The sequence below is a fragment of the Chelmon rostratus genome, chromosome 5 (assembly GCF_017976325.1).
Source record: "Chelmon rostratus isolate fCheRos1 chromosome 5, fCheRos1.pri, whole genome shotgun sequence".
NCBI classification, from domain to species: Eukaryota; Metazoa; Chordata; class Actinopteri; order Chaetodontiformes; family Chaetodontidae; genus Chelmon; species Chelmon rostratus.
Window position 1 is genome coordinate 29,337,743 of NC_055662.1, and position 14,006 is coordinate 29,351,748.

Below are 14,006 nucleotides of genomic sequence, written 5' to 3' on the forward strand. Positions count from 1 at the left end.
GTTATATCACAGTGTAAACCAGTGTAGTGAGGACATTCAGGTTATAGGGTTCAGGTGTGAATCAGGTTCAGGTCTGGATCAGGGTTGTGAAGTGGAGGTTCGGGTTGTTGATTACTGACCCCCCAGTGTGTCTGAACAGCAGCGAGCTGAAGCTCTCTGCCAGGTTTCGGGGGCTCAGCTGGTTTCTGGAGCCGTGCAGACAGAGTCGGGCCAGGTGGCGGACCACACTGAGCAGGGTCAGGCCGTACTGGGCCGGGCAGGTCGGCGAGCCGGCCACCCCCCGCAGTACCTGGGCACAGTCCTCCAGGTCCCGGACCTCTGCGGACAGAAAGAACGGTTAACAAACACGACTCTCCCGACATGAACTGAACTCAATTCAGGACTCGAGACCGGGTCAGGGTCTGCTTTAATCTGACCTTGCACTGCGTGAATCATGTCAGCCTGCAGTGAGGAGGGGAGTACGGGACCGGGTAGATCCTGCAGGAACCGGACCACCCCGTCACACAGGGACGACACGTCCAGCTGCTCCAGGTCTGAAAACAAACACACGGCAGTTAAAGGGACGGATAACTCGGCAGTCCATCTCTTCCTCACGGCGTCCCCACTTTGGTTAGACCAGGAGAAGAAGAAGACCCTCACCAGTGTCCGCCAGCTGCCGGGTGTCCACACCTCCTCCACTGAGACTGCGATACACACCGGGACCGTCCAGACCTGCAGCAACACACACGAGAACAGTTCAACACTTCAGAAACTGTCTTTATGGGTCCAATATGAGACCAGAACACTTTTTCAATACCTTACTTCTGGAGATTAATGACATGTTTAATAATTTTTTTCTACTTTTAATAAATCGATTTATCGATTAGTTGCAGACAGAAAATTAATTGATTATCATTTTGTTAATCGGCCACAATAGAGGAGGGTGAGGCGAGGGCCACCAGCTCTTTATAGTCTATAACCTCGCTGCTGACACACTGGTCCTTTGAATTTACATTTACTCAAGTACAGTTTTCAGTGTAACAGAGTATTTTTACAGTGTGGTATTAGTACTTTTCCAAGCAGGTGATCAGATGTTCTGAATGTTGTGTGCGTCATGTTATCAGGCGCGCTGGATTTATTTCTGGTTAAATGTGTGTGTTTGGTACCTTTGGTCTCTATGGCCTCCATCAGTTTGCAGAGGAGGGGAGGGGCTGTGTCTGGGGGTCCAAACTGGTCTGGGAGGTCTGGCAGCACGAAGCCTGAAGAAGAACACAATAAACAGGAACTGTTCAGCGGCAGCAGGACAGTTTCTGTCGCTCGACACGTGCAGGAGGCGATGAAACCGTCGAACCGTCAGTGCACTGCGACTCCCAGGGTGCATTTCACCAACAAACGTCCAATCACAGAGCTTCACATTCTGTTCTCTGCTCCACTAACGACGAGCTGAAGGTGACACGTCGACACGCGGCTGTTTAAATCTGCTCGCCGTCGACAACAAGCAACAGAACGTCCTTTTGATCGCAGGTTTCCACGGTGACTTCATCGTTATCACGCTTCAAAATGATCTTTATGATGCTCGTACAAAACTGCAAAGCTGATTCCAAACGAGACGCGTCTGTCATCCGCCACCGTGACAGGAAGTGGCGCTAAAGCTGAGTCGGCCATGTTGTTTCCATCAGAAAGAGGAGGAGAGCGGGAAACCAGGACGGAGCCGACGGGTCCGGCTCAGTTCTGGGTAGTCCAGTTTCAGGGTCTTTCTGGGTTAGGAAATGAACCTTTGGAGCCATGAAGGCCTCTACTTAAACTATCAAAGTAAAAGTACTCATTAGGCAGTGAAACGGCTCCTGTCACCGTGACGATACTGCTCATAAACTACATTTTCTGATTAATATTACCACTATATCATCGTTAATGTTGTAAGCTGGTCACGGTGGGCTCTTTTGTTTTCTGAATGTGTTTCTGTGCCTCTGTAAAGCTCTTTGATTCACTTTAATAACCACACTTCATGTTTGAGGGTTGAAACAATGAATCAGTTTAAAATGTGACTCTGAAGAGTAACTGCAGCTCAGGTCAGTGTAGTGGAGTAAAAAGTATTTCTCTCTGAGACGCAGCAGCTTAAAACAGAAACACTCAAACAACGTGAAGTCCACGAAAACCAGCCGAGGAGACGAAGGCTGACGTCAGACTGATGACGCTGATGTGTGAAGGTGGCGAAACTTTTTATTAACGTTTGTTCAGATGAGATCAACACGCTGAGCTGCTGTCAGGCCGCGAGCTAAGAGACGAGCCACAGACGACTGTTCATACGAGCGAGCTGAAAGCTGCAGGAAGCAAACAACAACCAGATCACTGCAACACGCACAAATGCGCACGCGCACACACACACACACACACACACACACACACACACACACACACACACACACACACACACACACACACACACACACACACACACACACACACACACACACACACACACACACAGATTAAATCAGACACAAACATCCTGTGTTCTCTGGTAAGGCAGCAGAACAGACCTGAGATCTGTTGAGTCAGCAACCACAGCCCTGATGAAACACCAGCTTTCTGTGTGTGTGTGTGTGTGTGTGTGTGTGTGTGTGTGTGTGTGTGTGTGTGTGTGTGTGTGTGTGTGTGTGTGTGTGTGTGTGTGTGTTTTCCTGACACTGGAACACTTTTCAGACTAAAGACCAGTTAAATGGTGACGGCTTGTTCAGCTGGGGATAAAAGCCACGTGTCCAGCTGGAACCCAGCAGGTTTAGGGTCAGTGGTTCTGGTCTGAGTTAAAGGTGCAGGTCTGGTTAACTGTTGGACGAGTCCTGGTTCTGGTCAGGACGAGTCTGAATGTGAGTCTATGTCGTGTGTAAAGTGACCAAAGTAAGTTTGCAGGTTTTCTAATAAAGTGTTTTCCATTTGAAGAAATCTACCTCTCTCACTTTAGTGTGTGTGTGTGTGTGTGCGTGTGCGTGCGTGTGCGTGCGTGTGCGTGCGTGTGTGTGTTACTGTCAATCAAAGCTGAAGGAAACTGAAGTGTGAATCAGTTTCTTGAGAGTAAAATGAGACTTTCATGAAAACTGAGGCTGTGATAAAACTCTGAGAAGCTGAACATCACAAGATGTCTGAACACGAGACGCTGCAGCCTGAGGAGCTTCCTGTAAATCCATCGTGACTTCATTACATCACCACCTCTGACAGGTGAGGCGTCCTCTGTTCTCCAAACCCTTCCTGAAGCAGCAGAGCCTCGGTCGGCCTGCTGGATGCACACTGGGATGGAGGAACTGAGAGGAATCTAAGAGGGTGAAGATCACGTGTTTCATGGTCATGTGATCGTGTGTGATATACGGCTGTGTGTCACTGGTGATGAGCTGTGCTGAGTTTCTACAAATAAAACAGACCGTCAGCGCCACGAGAGGCAGCGGCCAGGAAGGATGAAAATGATGCTGCGAATAAAGAGATCAGCCGGTCCTGAGGGAAAGACCTCAGAGACGTCTGGTGTCTGAGGAGAGACGAGAGAAACGATGGGACGGTTTGTCCATCAGGAGCAGTTTATTACACAGAGGTGGTGAACGAACTACCAGAGGCGAACCACTCAGCGTCCTCTGACATCCGCCTGTCAGCATGTCCTCCAGTCCTGCTCTGAGCTGCGACGCTCGGCGCTTTGATCGGGACGCCTGTATCCGCCCTTTACCTCTGAACATCAGCCTGATCGACCATCTCGCACTCACCCTCTGACTCGGAGTCCGTCCTGACCGACGCTGCGGAGGGCGGCCTGTGGGGGCGGGGCTTCGGCGTGGGCGGGGACATCCTCTTTCTGCCGATAAACTCCACGTAGGTCCCCGGGAAGTCGCCCTTCTCCTGTCGGCCAGAGAGAGACGAGTTAGAGGTGAAGAGATGACGATACGAATCAGCCCGCCGATAAGAGCCGCCGGGCGGGACTGAACGTCTTTGATGACATCATCACTGAATAAGAAAAAATAAATTAAAAATCCTCAAACTAAATGTGCTGTTTGAATAAAGTGATTCCTCAGATTAAATGAGTTTTCTTTCATTCACATAAAAACATGTTGGCAGCAGGCTAATCGCCTAAAGACTAAACGTCTTCTGCATCAAGTTAGATAACTGACCAAAACCTCGTTGGAGCCGAAATAGATTTTTTGTTATTGCGGTAGTTTAAATTTATTTATTATTATTACTATTTATGGTGCTGTTAGACTGCCAGGTTCAGAAGGTGAGAGCAAACCACAGTGAAAATGTGTTTTAAACATCAACAAATATGGACTAGCAGGATATTTCATTGGATAAAAACATGTTGTGAATGGTGTGGAAATAATTACATCTACATCTATTGTTGTTTTTTTTTTGTTGTTTTTTTTTCTCGATAAAACTGTAATAGTACTTTAGGGGTAGGGTTTAATAAGTTTACACTTCTTCCTACTCCCTTTCGCTCATGTAATCTGAGATCAGCATGCACTGAAGAAGGTGATTTTTTTTCTCTTTCTTTTCTTCTTTATTATTTTATCTTTCTTTGTTTTTTTTACATGTTCGAAATAAAGGAATCAATCATCTGTCTTCTTTAATAAATGTTGATGATGTCTGGACTTGGAAACTATCGCACTTACGATCTAACTCTACAAATAGCACAATACTATTAATACCAGTCTAATCTTTACGTGCAGACGTTTTGGGTTTAAATGAAATGAACAGACATGAAAAGAAAAAGCTGAGCAGCATTATTTCGAATCTGAAAGTCAAACATTGGGACTTTTCAGTGTGTCCCTGCTTTTCTCTGTTTCACACTCCTACAAACTGCAGAGTTCAGGGTTTTCCAACCAGCGACAGTAACCTGCTGCATCACCACATCAAGATGTTTAACGGTGGGATTGTGAAGGATTTGCTCTTTGCTGGTTTTCTGAGAAAGATGATATCAGTCAACATGCAGAATATTTTACATGCAGGGAGAGGAAAGTCTGAGATCTGAGGAACATCTGAGCGAACACAAACTGCCTGAGAGAACATGAGGGGGAGGCGAACCGACTCCTCTGAAGCTGCGGCAGAGAACACGAGGCCGAGCGATCGGGCGTCGAGCTGTCAGGACGCTTTTCAGACTCATTTACACATTTCCATCAAGCATCCAACATTTCCTCCACAGCTTTCTGTCCCCTCAAAGATGCTTTCTGAAGCTCGACTGTGATCCGTGACGGTGCGCTAACCGCCGGCAGGGAGCTCGGTTTGTTTCGATCAGTGAGCTGTTTCCTCTGCGACAGGTGAAATGGAAACTTTAACCTGCTCGTGGGTGTGAGGCTCAGTCGTTAGTCCTGCTGTTTGTATGAAAGACAAACGGCTGAAAGAAGCTGCAGCTTCAGTCAAAAGGTCAAAAATGAAGGACAAGTGTTCATCACTCAAGTTCCTACAGCCAAAACGATGACGTGAAGATGTTCATGTCAGATGAAACAGTGAACAGCACACACTCACAGTCAAGGTGAAATCAGCTACAGTAAGTATTTTTATATGAGGGACAACAGGGATACGTATTATCGATTAGTTTTACGTCAACACATAACGACCTGGGCGGTTCAGGATGTAAAGCCGGACTAACGAGGCCTCGGCACATACAGGTGTAACCAGGTCTACAGAGTCCACGTGTCCCTCCCGACCCATAATCTGCCACATCGGTTGTCATTGGAAATGCAGTTTGAGGTCAGAACGACTGATCAGTTTCCTGATTGATCAATGATCTGTCTGTCGGACGCTCAGATGGTTTCTGTCTGCAGCCGGAGCAGATCCACAGTCTGATTTCCAACATGGCTGCTGACTACAGACGTGTTATAAACTGCAGGCGACTGGTTTTAATATCACTGGAGGACAATGAGCTCTGATATAAAACTGAACTATCCTCCAGCCGCCTGCAGCTCCACCTGACTGGAGCTCCACGTCGAGGTCGGTCGATCGAACAGTGTGAGTGTAACATCTGCAGCATCTGGCCGTGCAGAAAGCCACGTTAAAACATATAGCGCGAGTTAAAACAACGTACTACTGAAAAACACTCAGTGTCTGCTCAGCTCAACCCGACCAGGTGGAAGCGGGAAGCGAGGCGTGGTACCTGCGTGGTCTCATTGAAGCCCGGCAGCCAGCCGATCTCAGACGGCCGTTCTTCGGCTCCGTTGCTGCAGCCGAGCGCCAGCAGCGCTCCTTTGCTGACCAGCAGCATGTCTCCCACGTGCAGGTCGATGTCCTCCTCTCTCTCCTTCTTGTAGTCGTACAGCGCTCGGTACTGAAAGCCCTCGGAGCTCATCGTGACGTCTGCTGCTGACGGCTGGTTATGGCTTCGCAATAACTAACAAACACGGCTCTGAATAAAAAATATAAAAATAGGATTTTCTCTTATCCTGAGTGGATGTGATGTGGAGAATCCAGACTAAGTAAATATGGCGTTTCCAGCTGTCTGTGCGTCTCCCCCGTCTCCATGTCTGCTAATGTCCTGTCATCCCTCCAGTCCGAGCCACAGCCGCTCGATCGAAGCATCCACGCCGTTCATGAACAGGAGTCTCAGCAGAGTTAGTGGCCACATCTGGGGAGGTGACGACCTGTGAGACGAGAGGAGGGCAAAGTGTAACGATGAGCAGGAGGAAACAGGGCTGCAGCAGAAGCTGCTGACGGAGCACACAGAGGCCTCAAACTACTAGTTCATCAGTTCATCTACTCCTAACTTCTCTTCTGATGAATCGTTTAAGTCATCCATTCTCTGACCCCAGCAAAAACTGCAGCTAATGGACTCTTTCTGTTGTTCTTTTCAGTTCAACTCAATACAAATTCATTAATCCACAGAGGCTATAAAGTGCCTAATTAACTAGCAACTGAAGGCAAGTTTTATATTGAACCTGAGCTATGGGGGCAGAGATGTGATGTTTTCACTTCACACAGGGTTTCTGCATAGAAGCTGTTCAGCTGAGTCGGTAAAACCATCCAGATCCTGATGCATCTGGTCCTGTTATCAGTCTTGTTATTAGTTGAGAGTCTAAATAATAATCAGTCTTTACGTATTTGTGCTGGAAAATAGCACTTCTGCTCTTTCCTTTTTGTTTTCATTCTATATTTCAGGGATGAACAAATCAAAATGGCTAAAATTGTCAAAATCACAATGTGGTCAAGTACAAAATGCAAACGACAGGATAAAGGTCAAATGTGTCAGAACATCCCATAATAAATGAAGCACTGTGGTGCTACAGAGACTCTCGGCCTTCAAAGCCTTTTCTCCAGACATCAGGGAACGTGTTTGTTTGGTACAGAGCTCAGCAAAAATCACATCAACATCATCATCATCATCATCGTTTTTACATTTTTTTCAGTAAAAGTTAGATTTTAAAATTCACCTTCCCACTAAAACCATGACTCACATCTTAATCTCTGCCAAAATAATCTGATTTCTTTTCTGCTTTTCACTTCTTTCCACAGGTTTGGGGGTTTTTTGTGTACTTTCAGTGGTTAACTTCAGCTGAAACTAGAGCTGAAACGGCTCCCTGATTAATCAATTAATTATTTTATATAGAAAATTAATTGTTTAAACATTATTAACACCCATCGTATTAGCAGCCATAAGTAGTGGACAACTCTGCACATTAAAAAGTTTATTTGTGAAAGTTGAAAATAATGAACGCTTCATTGTTTTAGGACTAATTTGCACATCAGACAAACATCATGAAGATAAATAATATCTCACTTTTAACATTAAACCATCAGTTCCTGATCATCACTGACAAGCAGACAAGCTAAATGTCCTGTAAAGGAATTTCAGACTAGATTTATTAGGCCCTAAAGACGAAAACAACAAATAAAAACATCTATCATGCAACTTTGTATGTTTAAAATATACATATTTCACAGATGAAACCTAAATGAACACTGACAACATGATGAGCTTTAACGGGTTTACGCTCAGTGAACAGCACAGAACAAGGAAAGCGGATCAGACTGGAAATTTTAGGTACTTTCCGATTTCCGATGTTAAACAGATTTAGTATTTCAACATTATCGACACCCCCAACGTTTGCTGTCAGGCTAAATACTCAAAAAATGTAGTAAAAGCGTCTCATGAACGCACAGACATGAACACAGACACTGAATCCCTCCAGGAAACGGGAAACGACAATGCATGCCAGTGCTAGCTTAGCCTGCTAGCATGTGTCAGTCGCTTCAACGTCTCACCTTTTAATTTTTCACCGATTAAATCCTCCAGCAGGACGAACAGACGACATCATTGTGCAGCAGCGAGCAGACACGACGCCCAAGCGTTCTCCGAGATGAAATATTCCGCTTTCTGATCAATTATTTCAAGATGAAGCCACTCGTGGTTCAGCCGTCTGAATTTTAACAACTACACTAGCGTAAAACGCGAAAAAAAGTAAGTGCTCTTCCGGTATGGACCGCCAAAGTAAAGCAGGTTTTATAGAATTATAATACCAAATACATACAATAGAGCTTCACTTTTATGGTAAGTCGTTGACCACTTGATAAAAGAATACAATTAAAAATTCAATTGTCTTCCCAAATCTATTTTAATAATCGTCTTACTAGCTAAAATGCTTTATATAACACATAAAGTGAGTGGAATTGACCGGACTGAAGTTCCGGATAGCTTTCAAAATAAAACCCTTCTGGCGAACATGTGTTGCAAATTTAATGCGACCAGCAACAAAATGTTGGACAAGATAAGATAAAATGTTTAACAATATGTACCTGTCTTGGTATTTCCTTATTTTCACATCATATATTCATATCGTGAAGAGGCCTTAAACATGGGTTTAAGAGATTACAACCGATTACAGATGGGTTAGGAGGCAGGGCACTGACGTCATATCCGGTAACCTAGATTTTAATACAGCGTGCAGCGCTGTCAAGACAGGGGACCATGGCAACAAAAGAATGTGTGTCTGTGTGATGGGGGGTGTGCTGTATTCACGCTGGCCTCATTTATTCAGGTCTTATTCAAGCAGCACAGTCTTTGAAAATGGCTCAGTGTGTGTGTGTGTGTGTGTGTGTGTGTGTGTGCAGGGTGACTCTTCCATCATGTGACTGCTGCTGCGGCTTTTCCACAGCGAACTGCACATCACATGCAGGGCTGTACATCCATCCAACCATCACTACAGAAATACTTAAAGATATTAAACAAATACAACAAATATTAAACCTTTATTCACATCAGACAGTGACAAGAAAAGCAATATGAAAAATACAATCATAAGCATTTGCTGTAAAATTCATAAATATACAATAGAATTTGGCACAAAAATACAAATTGTTCAATCCCCCTCACTTGAGTTCATTGGTGAAATAGATTTTTTCTGCACTTGACGATTGTTGTGAGACAAATGATGTTAAATGTAAAAAGCACTGTGGCTGTTTGGAACATGTATCCTCTGTATTTACTCGCTTTTATATCTAATAAATACAGTACATGTGTTTAATCACTGATGATGCTAAAATGTTCCATCATGTGAAAAAATGGCCCACACACACTGTTATATCTCAGCATTGAGTGTGTTTACACACGCACTAGTATCCTGATTATGTGTTGAACATGTAAACACCATATCCTGGTTTCAGAAACCACTGTTAAGATAAATATTCCTTGTGGTCTGATACCAGTAAATGTAGGTTTAGGATTCTTTCTCTGGGGAGCAAAAATATAAACATCAAATTCACAGGAAATTTGACCTGCAGTTGCCCCAAGATGGCATAAAATATCAAATAAGCACACAGTTAAGACTGCAGTTGTGATAATAAAGCATAAATATGCCTGTTCTGTGAATTATGGTAACATCTGTACCTGTAAACATGTTTGTAAAAACCTGAGTCTGTGCCTTTGGACTGATGGTACTGAGTACATCGTTCTGAAGTTCCTCTACATGCTGAAGATCTCTCCCAGCCTGTGAACAGTCAGGCTGATCCTCCCCAACAGCCGCAGCTCATCCTTCAGCCAACGTCCCACCTGCTCAGAGAAGAGAACGTCACAAAACACCCAGATCTCCGCACGCTCCCTCTGGATGTTGGCGTTACAGGTCGGCAACCTGGAACTCCTGACGGACCGGCTCACAGCCTGCCACACCTGCAGGGAGGAGAGCCAACAGGTGGGGTGAGGCGAGGAAGATGTGTAATTTATGCACAAAAAGGTTATCTTTCCGATTATTTGTCACATTTCATGTTCTTTCATGAAAAGATGTCCAATTACAAAAGAGAAGTCGAGCACCAACAACACAAAATTCAACTCATAAAATTCATTTAGAAAACAGCAGAGTTACATTTCGTTTGCTTTGTAGCGTCAAGACTTTGCACAAATGTCATCCAACAGTCCAAAAGTGTTCAGTTTCCTATCATTGCTATATTTGAGAAGCTGGGACCAGAGAAGTTTTAAAAATTCTTCTAATAGCCGCAGCTCGAGAAACTCATCTGAAACATCCTGTAATTTGATGCCGGGATGAATCTGTCGATGTACCGTGTTGGAGATACTGAGCACCGCGGAAAAACAAACTGCAGGATGAAGGTACAGATAAAGATCCAACCACAGCAAAGCATGAACACAAACCACAAACTGTGAAGTCAGCAGTACTGCTCAGACCACTTTCAGGAGGCTTTCCCACCAACTGATCTCTGGCCTGAGTAAACACTGAGCATCATTCAGATGTCCTTCCAGAACCCAGCAGGCGTTCAGGTCACACATGGCAGGTTTAAAGTCGACAAGCTGAAGACGTTTAACAAACAAACTGTAACTCTGCAGGTTGATTCACGACCACTGGCAGGACTGCACGCATGCATCAACACGGCTTTCAGTCTGTCGCTCCAGCACTTTAGTCCAGAGTGAATCAATCTCTTCCCTGCAGATATTCGTGGTCCTCAGAGGATGAATCCTGGTGATTTTTGTGTTTTTCCCCTCTCATAGGGTTGATATTTCTGTTTTTTACTGAAATATCTCAACGACTACCGGACGTATTGTGATGAAATTTGGTTCACATTCACATTCCCCTCAGGGTGAATCTTAATTAATTAATTACTCTGGTGATCCTCTAACTTCTCATCTAGTACCATCATCAGTTGTACTAATCTGTGTCTTTGTGCTTGCTAATTAATACATCTTAGCACACTAATTATCTAAACTACAATGGTGAACATGGTAAACATTACATCAGCATGTTAGCATTGTCATATTGAGCTTGTTAGCATGCTGACTGTAATCATGTGTTAACGGTTAAGGTGAATATCAAATATTATGGTTAGATTACTGGAAATGGGACCTTGCAGCATGTCTCTTTCTACTGGCTGTTAAATGAAGCAAAATACCTCAGAAAAAGACAAAAATAAAAAAGAAATGCGAATAATAAATGCATGTTAGCTCAAGTACACAGAGTGGCTAGCATGGACTCTTAGTCCTGTTGTATGAATAATCTACTGACCTGTTCGATGTCCCTGGCCGCCCCACAGTTGTTCTGACTGATCACCCATTTGACCCTCTGGTGGAGGTGGAGCCCGTTGATGGACACCATGTGATGGAACTGTTTGGACAGCGACTGGGAGCTCTGCAGGAGACCTCCTTTCTGTGTAAAGACGCTCCAGGACCGTTTGACCGTTGAGTGTGTGACAGGGAAGCCATCTTTGTCTGTGTGTTTGTCAGGAGACAGTCTACTGGCCTCCGTCTCTGCTTTGTTGAAGAGCGAGGCTGGGAGGAGATGGTTTGGGGCTTCTGAGACGCAGACGTCATCTGTGGGTTTTTGTGGATTTTCATGTGGTCTTCTGGTCGGCTCTGCATGTGAAGAATCATGAGGTCTTTCAGCAACAAGAATGTCAGCTTCAGGTTTTTGTAGTTTGTTCTGTGCTGTGTGAGTGTGTTGCCGGCTCTCAGAGACAAGTAAATCACTTGTGCAGGGGATGACTGGAGCTGCTTTAGCAGGTCTGATGGGCAGGTGACAGTCTGTGGCAGTGGGGAACCAGGGGCTGAAGACTGGCAGAGTCCGACAGGGGAAAGACTCCAGAAGCTTCTCCGTCCTCTCTAGCAGGCAGCTGAGCCCAGCGTCTGATCCAAGTTGATAGTGCAGAACCACATCCTCCATACGGACGGACAGAGATCAGAGGACTGACTGCACCACCTGCCTCCTCCTCACGACGGTGTCATTTCTGCTAGACAATGCAAGAGATGATGGGAAACCAGCAGGAGGCAATGCAGTTTAGTCCAAGTGAAGCCTGTGGAAATTCAAGTACAACACTGGTTATTTTTACAGTTACAGCACATTAACTTAAGTCCTCAGTTCACATGAACAGCAGTGACAACACATCTAGTCTGATCAACAGACAACTCTTTGTTCTCATAACTCGCCTGATGAGCGTATGAATCCAGTGCACATACCCTGCAACACAGTGGAACTGAGGAATAAACCCCTGAACATGTCAAAATATCAAGTGGTGGCCATATAATATAATATAATACAATATAATATAATATAATGGCAAAGACAACCCTGATAAAGAGTAATGGATTGAATGCATCCTGAGCAGAACTGGATCTCTGAGTGACATATAATGATGTCTTAACTCGCCCCAGTTTGTGCCACTATCGTTATATTTGATTGACATGGTTCAGCTTCCAGAGCCAGTTTCACCAGCTGTTCTCAACCTTGGCCTAATTTTAACGTTTCAAAGTGTTTAATAAGAAGAGATTCACCCTTCATTGAATTAAAACAGGTTGCACCACACAAACTATTTCTTACCTCGGCAATGTTCTGAATAAAGATTTACACCTACTAACTGATGTGTAGCTAACCGGACCAACTGACAAGACTAGCTTGCTTATGTGTGAATGTGAGAAGTAATACAGAATATTGCCATAACATCTGACAGGACACTTGATCAAAATGGGCTCCACTCTAAAACAGTGACAACCAGCATCAGTGCTAACTTTAACTATGAGTTACATACGATGCAAAGCACATACGCTGAAAATGTCCAAGTAACTGGGAGGATTTAGTCATTTACCAGCTTTATCAGAGAATGTAGGTGCAACTTGGGGAACAGACGGTCAGGGGAATCCTTGACATTTTTAGGATAAAAAATTCAGAGCAGCAATGAGTGTTACTAAAGGTCCTTTTAGGTTTTTAGGGATTTATCTATTTATCTCTCTATATTTAAACTGATTCTGAGCCTTGTGATTTGAATCAAATGATAAAACATCAGGCTTTGTGCCTAATGTCTTATCCCAAGTTACTAGTTGACACTAGTTTGGGTTTTCAATCTAAAATGTACAAACAGAGGTTGCAGCAAGGACATACAACAATCCAAAATGTTCAGTACCAATCCTGTATTAAATGAAATGCTGCCACCTTGAACCAAAGACGTGACAGTGAGCTTTGAAGGAATCATTCCCTGCAGACGTCTTTTAATTTCGCTGGTTGTCAGCTGATTTACAGAAAATACACAGTGAACATGAAGCAGCATCAATATGAAACAATTAGCAAACTCAGCTAACGTCAGGTCAAAGAGCTGAGAATAAGACGAACTGCGTTGTAACACAGAAAGAAATCCAGTCGTATAACTGTAAGCCAGATCAAACGTAGCGTTAAATCCATGACATTTTAAATAAAATACGTCGAATCTGTGTTATCAAAGCGGACACTTTCGAGACACCCAATCTCTAAAATCCCCTCACCGGTAGCTAATGTTTTTAGCTTGTTATGCTAGCGGCTAGCTGTCGTTAGCTAATACAAACTAGCTGGACACTCAAAGCGCCGCCAGAGGTGCGAGTGGCAGAAATGTCCAGCAGGCAGTTTACACCGACCTGTACAGTCCATAAGAGTACAGAAAACACCAACCACCGGTTTGTGGTCCTCTTTGAAAACAACCACCAAGGACATGAACGGCAACTGCTATAGCTCCATGGAGAGTTTATTGAGCGCCTCCCGGAAACTCTCGCGATAGCTGATAGAACGATGTTTGGTCGGCTCGTGCAATATAAAACTTCAGCTGAA

At 44.4% G+C, this 14,006-nt stretch overlaps 2 protein-coding genes across 3 annotated transcripts in view; both read right to left on the reverse strand.

Moving 5' to 3' along the window:
• Positions 1-8,376, reverse strand: part of LOC121606271 (phosphatidylinositol 3-kinase regulatory subunit alpha-like) — a 25,002-nt gene extending 16,626 nt beyond the window's left edge. Inside the window, exons 1-7 of the mRNA XM_041936483.1 lie at positions 8,203-8,376; positions 6,101-6,584; positions 3,726-3,855; positions 1,146-1,238; positions 640-711; positions 417-533; positions 120-318 (exon numbers count right to left, since the gene is read on the reverse strand). Coding sequence (XP_041792417.1) covers positions 120-318; positions 417-533; positions 640-711; positions 1,146-1,238; positions 3,726-3,855; positions 6,101-6,292 — 803 coding nt within the window. The 5' untranslated portion in view covers positions 6,293-6,584; positions 8,203-8,376. The remainder of the gene's footprint in view (positions 1-119; positions 319-416; positions 534-639; positions 712-1,145; positions 1,239-3,725; positions 3,856-6,100; positions 6,585-8,202) is intronic.
• A 791-nt stretch (positions 8,377-9,167) lies between these two features.
• zgc:101664 (uncharacterized protein LOC450064 homolog) lies at positions 9,168-13,945 on the reverse strand. 2 transcript variants are annotated; one of them, XM_041936260.1, is made up of 3 exons: positions 13,817-13,945; positions 11,445-12,228; positions 9,168-10,102 (listed from the first exon to the last, which is right to left on the reverse strand). In XM_041936260.1, the coding sequence occupies exons 2-3, from the start codon at positions 12,096-12,098 to the stop codon at positions 9,899-9,901; spliced, it is 858 nt and encodes a 285-aa protein (XP_041792194.1). In that variant the 5' UTR covers positions 12,099-12,228; positions 13,817-13,945; the 3' UTR covers positions 9,168-9,898. The 2 variants fall into 2 exon arrangements, with proteins under 2 accessions (XP_041792194.1, XP_041792195.1); XM_041936261.1 differs by having other exon boundaries at positions 13,851-13,929.
• Between the last annotated feature and the right edge of the window lie 61 nt (positions 13,946-14,006).